The sequence below is a fragment of the Thunnus maccoyii genome, chromosome 23, assembly GCF_910596095.1.
Source record: "Thunnus maccoyii chromosome 23, fThuMac1.1, whole genome shotgun sequence".
Classification (NCBI taxonomy): Eukaryota; Metazoa; Chordata; class Actinopteri; order Scombriformes; family Scombridae; genus Thunnus; species Thunnus maccoyii.
In genome coordinates this window covers 21130764-21144097 of record NC_056555.1, presented here as the reverse complement: position 1 = coordinate 21144097, position 13334 = coordinate 21130764, and the positions used below count along the sequence as shown (strand labels likewise).

The following is a 13334-nucleotide window of genomic DNA, read 5'->3' as shown; positions in this document are numbered from 1 at the left end:
ACTTTACAAAGATTACTTTGTATTCTAAAGATTTGTCACTACTTTTTTTGGGGCAAAAATTGAGCTTAATCTCACTTTGTTTACATGTCTGACACATATTTGATTAGTCAGGCTTAATATAGCTTAATAGAGTATTACAATATTAATACAAATGAATTTCCATTGTTGATATATTTCAGGATACGGCTAATGTATTCACTCTTTCTATGCACATATAGTACGTGTCGGTTTTCAATGACAAATTGCTTGGAATTATTCATTTGTACAAGAGATTCTGCAAAACAAACACCATATAATCGTATCATCATGGTGCCATTCCACTGATTATTCCCTGTTTCCTGTTATGCTGAAAAAGCTACTTTAGCTTCTACTCTTAAAGTTTTCTGTCTTTGCTTCTATCCAGGCCTGCATATCAAATGACCTGACGTTAATAAGACTTAAAAGTCCACTGTGTCTGTCAGATATAAGACGTCCCGCTCCCTATATAGCAACAGTTGGTGGTATTTAAAGGTAGCAGGGAGGCAGCAAAGGAGGACAAGGATGCATTTGTGTTTGATACCTTTAAGTTTAACCAGAAAGAGAAATTTTAAGAAGAAAACTCCACCTTTAACATGTGCTTCTTCACTTATCAACTCAGTTGCTTGCACTTTCACAAACTAACACTGACAGTCTGCTGCTCACCTGCTCACACTTCCAGTCTCACACACACACACACACACACATAGACACACACACACACACAGGTTAGGGAGGGGCCGCCTCAGGGTGCTGCTGTAAGTGTGTGATTAGAGGAGAAAGTAGGCAGAGGAGAATCGAAGACACACACTCACCCCTGTTAAGGTCTTTATGTTATGCAGTGCATTCTGGGCTTCAAGGGCAGCTTTCCTTGTGTAAAACGTGACAAAACAGCAGCCTGGGGAGAGAGAGAGAGACAGAGAGAGAGGAGGGATGAGCATAAGGAGCAACAAAGAGCACTTTCTCTATTCATCTGCTTGGCATCACCTGTCGACACTGGCAGACGCTGAGTGAATGTTAAGGACGAAACATCCTAGCGGAGAGGAAGAGAACGCTTTTGGATTCGTTTCAACGCTGATGACTTCAGCCTCGAGGAAGCGTGTGCACGCACGCACTGATGCACGCCTGCACACACGCACACACACACACACATATGCACAAACAATACAAAGACAGCATGAAAGAGAAAGGGGAGGTGGTGGAGAATGGAGTTGCCTCTTCATTAATCCTTGAGTAATCTGTGAACAGTTGCTTACTCACTCGCTCACTATAGAAAGTATTTACTGATTTATTTATTGCTCATGCTCACTCATTCATCCATACACTTGTTCACTTCCACATGAGGTCATTCATTCCTTCACTAATTCACAGGCTCGCTTCCCATGTAAGCTGTGATATGCAGAAAAAAAGAAATCCATCTGGGATAAAAACCGGATAGAAATTGATTGAAAAGTGAAACTAGGTTACTTATAAATGTTGTTTCAACAGCCTTTTAAATGATTATATTTCAGTGTGTAGTTAGTGCTTGCTCCACATTGAAATAGTCGATTAAACGCTATTGAAAAAACAGTGGTGTATATCAAAAACTAGCCCGGTTCCAGCGCTCTGAATCACCGCCCCACATCTCAGATGTTTTCAGAGATTCAAATAGGTCTGATGTTTTTCTCATTCATAGCTGTTATCCTGATTGATTAGAGGAAAAGAATCCTGCCTCCCCAACAGAAAAGCCCTAACATGCAAGAATGTTTTTGTGTTTTTCCCCTAAATCTCTTACTTTTTTCTGTACGTGTGTTCCAAGTTGGATTCAAAAGACTCTTTTAACTGTCGTAAATCACTTGTTTCAGCCTGATGAACGTCACCTGTTCATTAGTAGCTTCAAGTCCTATCTTCAGAAATCAGCAGCAGACAAAAACATAATAAGTTTAGGAGTGTCAGTAGTAGGAGACCCGGAACAATTAGAAAATATCAATACGACAACGAAGAGCTGCAGTGCTATGTGACAGAAATAAAGAGGGACGTTAGATGCATGCTCTGTGATGGGAGGCGGTCAAAGGATGCGACAGTCACAGAGATGCTAATATTATGGCCAAGCAGCAACCTCCAGGGCTGTAAAATGAAGCCAACTCGGAAGTGCCAAAACTGCAGTTCCCTGAATGACCACTTGAGGCTCCGAAAGCGAGTTAATCCCCATAGACCCCCATGTTAAAATGCCCAACTTTACAGCAGAAATAAACATGTTTACAGCCTGGTCTCTGTAGCTAATTTCCCCTTTCATGACAACTGCACGGGGGGTGAATTTTTTTATAACTCACCCGTTTAAGTTATGCATAATGAAGGACATGGCTGCTTTGAGTGACAGGGCCGCCAGCCGCTAGGTGGCTTGTTTCAGCCATTCGGCCCGCCTCTTTGCCCATTTCCGATTGGCTGGGAGTTAGGCAGAGTCACGTACCGCCAAGATGGCGACGGCCGGAGCGGCTCGCTTTGAGCTTCAAAACCGCTCTTCAGAAACCAACGAGTGACGTCACGGTAACTAGATCCATATTTTTATACAGTAAAATACTGCAATACAAGATGATACTAGACAGTTACCTACTGAAATGTATCGTATGAGCTGCTGCACCAAAATATGCCAATAAAAATCATAAAATCTAAAAACCCTCTTGGTAAATTGGCAGCCATATGTTTAATTTCAGTTGATTTTGGTTTCATATTTAAACTCCAAATTCATTCAAGTAAAGACATTATGATTCTAAGTGAAGACACTTGTGAAGAAAAGCAGAGGCCTGGACATGTATGACAGATCTGGACCACTTGTAAATTGTAAGTATGAGAAAACTGATGAATGCCACAACTTTTTCTTAAATTACTTGTACGTGGCTCTTTAGAATGAATCTCTTCCTACAAGCGGTTCTTGCATGAGGCCCGATGTCAGATTGAATAATGAGGGGAAACCCACATGGAAATTCTGTGTCATTATCAGGTTACTGAAACATTCACATATGATCTAATTTAACTCGGGTTTAACCATGACATCCCAGCGTCTTCCGACCTGTAATTCATCAAATCAGAGCTTATTTAAGTTGCTTAGTCACTCAATCACTCACCCAAACGCATGTGTGGATACAAAAAACAGTGAAGAAAGTAGAGAGGGAATAAGGGAAAAGAGGGATTTCGCCTCTTCATTAATCTATGTGTAATCCCCGCAGAGTGAGGCTGTAACGCTGCGGTCGAGGGCCGTTCTCTGTCAGCACACAAAACCTGCACAGTCAGGCAAAAAAAACCAGCAGGAGGACATTTAGGGCCAGACGCAGAGGTGTGACTCGTCTGCTTTCCTCATAAAAACAGCAGCTGGTATTTGATTTATGTCAAACATCGGGTTCTCAATAAGGATTCCTGTCCGTGTTTACATCCTTCTGACACTTTTGACAAGCCGCAGGGAACTTTAAAAGCCAGGCTGAAGAGGAAGAGCGGATTAAGACGCACAAAGAGCCGACCGTAAAATATGGAGGATGAAATGGATGGCGAGTTAGTCGGCTGGAAGAACAAAGTGGAAGCCCTGAAATTCATGATGCATCATCAGAAACTAACCTGTGATTTAAGTGATTGTTTTCTCTCTACAAGTTGTCAGTCTGCAGAAGCAAACGATGTGCACGAAAATGTCTGAATACTGTATTTTAAGCCAAATCCAACAGCGATATTTGAGAATTACAAAATCTACCACTAACATATCGGCTGATAGTTGTATTTCAACCTAAAACAAAAAAAAGGAGATGCTTAATTTTACCTTCTTGTGCTGTTGAAATTGGAACAAAATGACATTTCCATTACAACCGGACCAACTTCATCTGTGACAGAATGATGTGATACATTCGAAAGCTTTGCCAACTGCAAGATTTCCAAGAATAAACTCTCAAGCTCTACTTCAAACACATCTTTGACATTTCTGTATCACGGTTTCTCATTACTTATAGGCTCACATATACACTGATACCAAATATATCCATTACAAGCCACACTGGGGAATAAAAACAACCATGCTGATGTACTGGTTGGGCGCTGATAAAGATATACAAAAAATGACTCAAATGACTCAAAGCTGATTGGTTCTATCTTTAAATCTGTTATTTACTGGCACAGAAACAGTGTTCAATCCATTTTTTAATGGTGTAATAGGCATTTTAACCAATGGCTTGGTCCATTTCACCAGTGAGAGTTAGCTTAAAACTGTTAGCAACAAGCAACTGTAGCTAACTGCTGCTTGTAGCAAGGACTTGCTTGCAGTTTAATAAACTTTGTGAATCTAGAGTGGTGGTTAAACTATGTCTGAGGTGACCTGTAATAGGATTTTAATAAACACCTGCCTGCTAATCAGAAACCAGTATTTCCTTTCTTCTTTCTTTAGCTTTGACTGTTGATTGCCTCACACAATCAGCTGACTCGGTTACCAAGGTTTATCCACTTGAGCATACCGTACGCCAACCACAGGTGAGCTACAAGTGTTAGCAGGTTTTTGTTTTTTTTAGCTTCAACGTCTTCCCTTTCAGTTGCTTCGGGTTCATATGTTTGGACCTTCTGCCTCCATCTTTGCTCATCTGTTAATTTTGGTGTGTATCTATTTGTCCAGAGATGAGCTGAGTATGCCATTGTTTACATCTGCTTTGTTATCCTCCCCCATTGTGTTTATGACACAAATCAACTCAGCGTGAATTAGACGGGCTGGTTGTGGTTTTGTTGCCCATATCGCAGACATCAGCCCCTATGACACTTGCCCTGCAGTGCATCTTAGTGAAATCCAACAGTGAGCATCTGGAGCAGGTTTAGCATCCGAATCCCAGAGTCCCTTTGATGAGGCTGGGAGCGTAATGGATCTGAATTTCTGTGGTGTCCTCTGGGTGCCAGGGCTATTGAATAGTTGGCCCTTAGCCTAGCGTCAGCAACGTGATTGGTGTTGTGATTCAGATGGTGCAGTGTCTGTGTTTTTTAGCAGGGATAACTCTCGGCTTAGTGTTTTCTTCTACAGCCCCGGCGTTAGAGGCAGCTTCTACAATCAGGATCGTTTTACCATTAAGAGTTTCATATCAGCTTCTACTTAAAGGCTTGGAGATGAGAGGGGAAATTAGTCATGACTGACTATCACTGGGTAAAAAAAAATCTACAATTTATTCCATGTAGGTCACCAAACTGCCACACACACTTAGTGGTAAATTGGTGGCTTCAGGATACAGTAGATCACTGGCAGCTCTGCTTCGTCTTTGGTCTCCATTATTATTGTAAAAACTACACTCACTAAGGATTGGGTTGTAGATAGATGTAGTAACACCACTCAAGGAAAATGATCCATTATAAGTGAATAATATAACAAATATTGGTAGGTAAGTGTATTTAAAAATCAAAAGTAAAGCTCTCATTGTGAAGAATGGTCCACTTCAGAGTGCTAGGAAATTGAAATTCCTCATCATTGTAAATAATTAAATACCCTAAATTGGATTAAAGATAAAAATCCTCAAAATTAGAAATCCCTTTTTTTTTTTTTTAAAAATATGAAAATCCCTAATTTTGTTTCATATTTCATAATTTCTCTCATCTCCTTTTGCTGATGAGTGGAACATTTACAAGCATCTCTACAGGTTAAGAAAATTCTCCAGCCTCTATTTCTAAAAGTCTAAAAAAAAAAAAAAAGAAGTAAGAAAGCTGTTTGGAGTCAAATCTTTTTACTTGACATCAGTGAGATAATGATAATTTCAAGGTAATTATAAAATCTTTATCTGCAGATTAACTGGTGACTCCAGCTGTCTGAGTCATCTGGTGGAGTAAGAAGTAAAATAGCGCCCTCTGAAATGTGGAGTAAATGTAGAAAAAGTGAAGAAAAAAAAAAGATTTGCACGTCCTCACAGGTGTGTCCACTTAATCTGGTTAATCATCAGCATCATGAACAATATGGACACATGTTTCAGAGGGATGGCAGTGGCTGAATTCAACTGTAAAATGTGTTGAACTGTGTCCAACACAAAGCTGTGAAAGGATAAAATTCAAGTTTACCACATGAATCTCTACTACATGTTAGCGGATCAGATGACATTATCAGCCGAGACAACACATCATCCCTAGTGGTGATTTAATGCACAGGCTATCTATCTATCTATATATATATATATATGTAATTTCAGCAGTTTTGGTTTGAGTCTAACTGTGTCGTCCACCTATCTGTGTTGTTTAGGGAAGCCTCCTCTGACCTTGGTAACCATGGCAATGCTGATATACCCTCTATCAGAGAGATTTCTGCCTTCCCCAAAACATCACAGACAGCTGAAGTCTCAAGGAGAAGACATCTCAATCTCTGATTAAGACTTACAGTGTGACCTCAAAGCCAAGCTTGACCCAATGCAACCCAATTTGTAACCTTTAAAAATGGAAAATTCCATAACAATAATATTATACTGTGTACTGATTGGCCAGTTTGTTGCCAATGGATGATAATCAAACCAAATGAAGCATGTGCTCTACACAAGAACATGTGAAAGGTTGAAAAAATGTTTCTGTGTAACATCTGGAATACGACTTTATCACGAAACCTGCACTACAAGCAACTGAAACTGACCTGTGTAACGCAGCGGACCTCGTCCGGTCAACTGAGAGATTATGTGTCAGGTTTTCGCTGTCAATTCTGACGCTTTTGAGGAAGCCGCGAAGAACATGTCTCTCCGACAGTTTGTCAGTTCCATAAAGCAGACACACAACTGGCGAGAAGACCAAAGCAGCTGTCTGGATCCACAGAACCAGAGCGTGAACTGTCAGGCCGGGCCAAGTTTTCTGCATCGGTGTTCACACCTATAATTGACAGACTGTTGGAGGAGCTGGACAGAAGATACAGCTCATATCAAGATGTTCGGAAGCGGGTTTGGTTTTTTGGACACATTCGCCTCTGCTGAAGAGATCTGCAGAGGAAATATTCAATAGACTCGGAGGAAACCTTCTTGAGGAAGCTGCCATGACACAAATACATCTGCCCTTCAACTGCTCAAACTAATACGAAGACGGACTTTACGGCTCATATTCCCTATTGTTGACATCGCTCTACGTATATTCCTAACAATGCCAGCGACTAAACCTGGACTGGTCAAGGCTAGATTGACCTCAACCGCACATCAGGAGAGACTGAGCCATCCGACGCTAATGTCCATTGAGAGTGACATTCTTCAGGCGCTGGACTTCAAGGGGTTAATCATGACTGCTGCCAAGAAAACCAGGCGTAGACACTTCTAAGGGTAAGGGTGTTTAATTTGAATGCTTGTTATTATGGGATTAATATGCTCTAGACTGTTTATGCAGCCTGCAATGCATCTGCTGTGGTCTGTTGTATTGGTGGTTGTGTTTGCAGTGGTGCAGAAATGTATTGTTGATAGTGTTTGTAGTTGCGCTGACAAAGAGAGATCTTTGTATTATTTGAAAGATGTGATTAAATATAAATGAATTCATGTACAGTACTTTTATTGTGGTGAACCGTGGCTTAGTAGTATCTCTATGTGCAATCGGTTCGTCGTGGTGGTGGATATGTGGTTGCAGGGAGCAGAAGGGCCGACCGGTTTAGCCAAGCCCCGGAGCCTATTCAAGGATTAAATCGCCCCTGATCATACCTGCTGCTGCATATGCTAGTTGCACTCCATTTAATCCGGTTAACCCCCCTTTACAACTATGAAATAATAGCATGCTGGGACAGCCAAATGGAGCGCAGCCAATGAGAACCATAAAGTGTCAAGTTGGCCTGCTACGACATGTACAATGGAAGTGACGAGAGAGAGAGATAGTCTATACATGTCCACATTGTCCTGAGAAGACACATTGCAACTCTCTATTAAAACAATAGTGTTGCAACTTGTGTTTTTTAACGTAAAAGGTTTGGTTTTTTCTATAATATTACTGTAATTGACACACTAAAGAGTAAAACAGGTCATTAATGATCTGTTAAACACCTAAAATGCTTATTTTCCATCTTTGACTTCAGTTTTTCAATCATGTAAGCTAGCACACATAAAACATATGTGGTCAAAATAAATTAAATATCAGCCCTTTGGTTACATCATTTCAGTAAATGTAACCATGCTGACCTGAGTCCACCTGTATAAAGCAGGTTAGCGTAGCATAGCTGGCATCATGATTTTCCATGTCAGGCACGTCAACTTTTAACTGTGTTCATTATTCTTCTGAATACTATGTGTGTACAAGGGGGAGCTTTTCAGCATTGCCTCAGTATTGTACATTATAATTCCAATTGCACCTGTGTTCAAGCTTTGGCCCCTTGTGTGCGATTAGCAATTCCAATAGCACTGTATGAGGGTTAGCTGATAGCAGCACGGGGTGAATTATGATTCCGGTGGCATTTTTTTGCATATCTGTAAATGGGAGGGTTAGCTTTTGGTGTTAGCATTAGCGATTCTGATGGCATATAGGCTAATGTGCAGGGGAGGGTTGGCTGTTAGCGCTGCGTTAGCTGCTGTGTGTTGTGATTCCCATGGTGTAGCCGGGGCCTGGGAGCCATTCAGCGTGTGGCGGATCGTCCCAGGTGGTGGGCTGTCAAGATGGGGATCAAAGAGCAGAGGAGTGGACCTCACACATGCACACACACACACACACACACACACACACACACACACACACACACACACACACACACATTTTTTCCCCGCAGTGTTCCAGTTCCACCTGTTTAAGAGTCAGCACACTCGCCACTCACACACACAAAGCTGCAGAAAACCAATGGGAGCTCATGTACTTTAATTTTTTAAGTGTATACCTGCATGTGTGCTTTTTATTTACAGAGGAACATACACATATACCGGTAACAACCTTGAACAAGCGGAAAAAAACGTGCTGCACACTAGCATGAATAAGCTCTTTCCATCTTATTTGTTGCGTATGTGTGTGTGTGTGTGTGTGTGTCTTTTTCTTGCAGCACAAACATTTACCTGAAGGCCGAGAGGGCTCAGAGCGGGGAGATACACTCTGCTTGTGCTGTTGAAGAGGGACACTCAAAAACACACACCAGAGACGTGCATGCACAAACCTCGGAGTGAAGGGAAGAAATCTATTAGATGCTGATGTGTGTGTGTGTGTAACGGAAAGAGTGCAAGAGTGAGACAGACGGAGAGGATGTGGGAAAGAAGAAGAGCGTAGTGTTTGCAAGACAAAAAAAAAAAAAAAAAAAGGAGAAGAAGAGCAGCTGTGAGTGGAATAGAGAGTAGAGGTGGGAGATGCCTGTTCATAAATGCTTCATGGCTGCTGAAGGGGGCCTTTGACTGAGTGAAGACCCGCGGACCCCCGTCTCTGTCAACACATCAACCCCCTCCGACAACAGGTCGACCCTGACTCAAGACAGCAGGGCTGCAGAGGAGCCGGCGGGGGCTGAACGGGCGTGTTTAGTAGGTGACTTCAGGTTCACGTAACGGTATTTCCAGTCGATATCGCCCGTTTATTTAAAATCAAGCTGGGATGTTTCCTTCAGAGAACCTTCAGAGGAGGCACTCTGCACAATCTGCCGTGAAATTTTACTTCCTTTGTACAGTTAATAACAATAATAATGATTTAAATTGCTTTGTAACTCTTCATTTAAATCTGCCCTGCCACAGAATCAGGTGGGTGGGTCATCCTGGCTTAAGCAGCAACTAATCTACTTAAAAGACTTTCATTAGTCTGGGTGTCAGCGCGGAGCATCCCGTGTTAGTGTTTCAGAGGTTCTCTCTTCTCAAAGGAGACATTCTTCTTCTTATTATTTTAATTTAGCCTGAAAATGGTTTAATACGAAAATATGAGCACCGACATCTGAAACCCGCAGCATCAAACCAAATGAGCATCCGATTCTGACACCAGACATCAGAAACTTAAATTCTGTTTTCCTGAAATGATGCAGGTAGAAGCTGTCGGATAGCATCGCACTTTCTATCCAAGGTGTGAGTGTGATGTTGCTTTTTCACATAATACAACCCTCCCCTCACCATCATTTAACGCCCAAAAAGAGCTGCACTGGTTGCGATGCAGTGACTCTATCAGAAACACAAAAAAACATCTTCAAAAGAAAATAAGAGGACACTTGGTCTTATTTGTCAGGAAAATCGATGAAATTCTGGTTGTTTATGGACAGTTTTGTAACAATATTTTACTACGTTTGATTGTAAAAACCAAGTGCTCGGATATATAACGTTACACAATATTACAAGCCCTTTGCTTCTCCTCCCTTTATCCTTCTTTCGCCAGTCTGTAAAACATATATCTAAATTCTTTTTGCATCTTCAAAACTGAGTCATTAGACTAATTCTTAAAGGCCCGAGGAGACAAAATTATCCAGTAATTCACAAGAAAAAAAAAAAAAAAAAAAAGAGATGAAGTTAAACGAGAAAAAAATTAACATAATTTAGTGCTGCTTAGCCTTTTTTTTTTTGCTTTCCTATCCTGTTAATCATCTTAAGCCCCTGAGATATATCTTGAGGGGATTGTGACATCCAGGTTGCTCTATTCAAAGCCAAAATATCTGCGGTTGAACCGGCACACATGCAGAGGATGAAGGGGGGGGGAAAGGCTAATGGAGGTGGGGTAGAGTGAAAGGAGCGATGCCCTGCAGTTCGGCAGGATGGAAGTATGGTTTTTAAAAGTGGAAAAAGGGGACGGGTGGTGGAGGGGTTATCACAGAGCTTCACCCCGAGCCCTTAACACCGAGGCTGGACTACAGCTCTCACAGCGAGTCTCTCCTTCTCCTCTCATCACTCCTTTTGACCCCCGGGGTTCCACTCAACCGCTGACCCAGTGTTTCCCATTAATTACCTCGACTGTGGCACTTTCATAATGAACTGAAAATATTTTCACACTTCTCATACTAACATAAAAGATCTCCAACACTGTGTTTTTGCGCCGTTGCTTCAGTGGTGTTGAAGCTCGTGATTTTGTCTGTAGGTGAGTTGTTTACGTGAAATGATGGTAACTTTAGCTACTAGCAGCCGCTACTACCTATAGGCATGCTAAGCTAACCATCACGGCTCCAAGTTAACACAAAGCTGCAACTTCAGTGTGTCATATTTCACCGATAAAGAGAGGAATTACTGAAAGATAAAGCAACAAGTTTGTCTCAGTGCTGGCGTTACAAGTATATTTCATTCAGTCTGGGAAAAAAACTACAAAAATGGTTCATTATCGTCTGTTTTCAAGCGTCAGTTTGCAACGCAGGACAATAACATGACCGACTATAAACGTTCAAGTCTTGTCTTAATGTTATTTAAGAGCAAAACTAGCTGTATTGGAAGCAAACGGCTCATTTCTGTTTCCGTGCTGAGTGCATCGAAGTCGGCCGGACTCTTTTTGAATCAGACGGCGGTGCAGCCTCCTGGTCGGTTCTTCGACCACTCACAACGGTCACCGCCCAGGTATCCAGAGTGACTGACAGGCTACACATGTTCAGTGACACCCTGGAGGTCTCAGTAAATGTAATTTAACAGTCCTTTTTTAACGTTAGCTCGACTGATATCTCTGAGCACAGCAGCACAAAACATTAAACCTGCATTAACTAATGTTTTGTCTTCCTGTGAAACAATAATGAACAATGTCAGAAAATAGTTATAGTTGGTTATAATTAATGTCTTCAAATGTCACATTTTGTCCCAATCCAAATATATTCAGTTAACTATCATGTATGACACATAAAAAGCTTAAAATCTTCATATTTGACAATCTGCAAAACACAATTTTTGGCACTTTTCCTTAAAAAAATATGATTTGTTTATCAAAATAGTTGCCGATTGATTTTTGACTAATCTGTTACTCATTGCAGCTCTAATTTTTTGTCCTCCTGTTTTCAGCAGAAATAAGTAGTGAACACAAACTAATGTCAGAAAACAGTTATAATAGTTGATTATATTTGCTGTGTCATCACCATTCATATCTGTACAAACAATGTGTTTATGATTAATTTGTTTACTAGAGCACAAAATTGTTTACAAGAGCACGAAATTGTTAACAAGAGCACGATGTTCTTCATAGATCTAGCCTCTTAATTGTGCTCTTTAAGCGCACCAGATTGATGCATTTAACTTTCAAAAATTTTCGGGATCCAAAGTCTACCTACCACAGTCTCTCACAAAAAATCCTGTGGGAAACACTGGCTGACCCGCATTAACTACACTCTGCTGCAGTTACTGCTCACACAGGCCTCTGGGTGGCATGGGATACATACTCCAACACTCTCTAATTCTTGCATCCCCTCCCCTTACAGTTCCCTCTTTGCTCTCTGTGCAGCTGTAAAAAAAAAAAAAAAAGCCCCTTAATGTGTATAATTTATGTGTGTCAAAGAGTCGCTGAGTGACAGCAGGGATGAGAAAAAAAAAATGACAGAGAACACATTCTGAATTTGACAGCGCAATAAAGAACAGATTGTCAGATGGGAAAAAAAAAAGGGGGGAGAGGATGTGTGGATGGCTTCAAACAATGCTGCATCTCTGACGGGCATTTGGCTGATGTTCTAATCCTGTTAACGTAGGAATGGGTCCAGCTCGCAGCACTTCACAAATATATGCAATCCACTGGTTACTTTGGTGGAAAAGCACCAATGTCACCCCCCCCCTCTCCTCCACCCCCCTCCACCCCCCCAACGCCACCTCCAAATCCTCCCTGCCTCCCTCTCTCACTGCAAAAACAACAAGAGCACTTTCCGGAAATCAAAGCCGCTTTCTGGCTGACCCCGAACTGCTCGGAGAGGAAAAGAAATTCCAGCTCTGCAACTTCGCTTATAACCCGGCAACTCTCACTGTCGCTGAGGCATGCAAAAGTATAAACATAGAAAGGGGGGGGGGGGGGGGAGGGGGGCGTGGGGAGAAAAAAAAACGACACACAGATGAGATGAGAATCCACACACACACACAATCCCCCATTAAATTCCACCTGCAGCTGCTCTCTAATTGGGCCTGGGTAGCCTAAAAAAGCTAACGTCTAGTTAAAGCGATATAATTGGCCGCTCTGCTTTAGGAAAGAATGAAATAAATCAGTCCTCCGTCTCAGGTCGGCCTCGTCTCAACTGAATCCATTAGAGCAGATAATTGTCTTGGACAGCAAAGCGTTTGCTCGGCGTTGCCACAGCTGAGCGAGAGGATACAGTTGGCTTGCAGTTTCAAAGCCGATGTCTGCCATTGGATGGCTGCGGGTCCCTGGACGCGGCATCAGAGCAACCCAGGCGGGGGGAGATTTTCATCTGAGCAGTGATCGAAAATCAGATGCTGTAATCTGCCTGCATGTGTTTATCTTCAGGCTTGAAATTATTTCCCCCCAAAATCTTTCATTGGATT

General features: G+C 41.8%; 1 protein-coding gene across 9 annotated transcripts in view; it reads right to left on the bottom strand.

Moving 5' to 3' along the window:
• LOC121890480 (CUGBP Elav-like family member 2) overlaps positions 1-13334 on the bottom strand; it is a 159872-nt gene that overhangs the window by 64661 nt on the left and 81877 nt on the right. For all 9 annotated transcript variants that reach the window (XM_042402773.1, XM_042402776.1, XM_042402777.1 and 6 more), the window contains exon 3: positions 831-913. In XM_042402773.1, coding sequence (XP_042258707.1) covers positions 831-913 — 83 coding nt within the window. The remainder of the gene's footprint in view (positions 1-830; positions 914-13334) is intronic.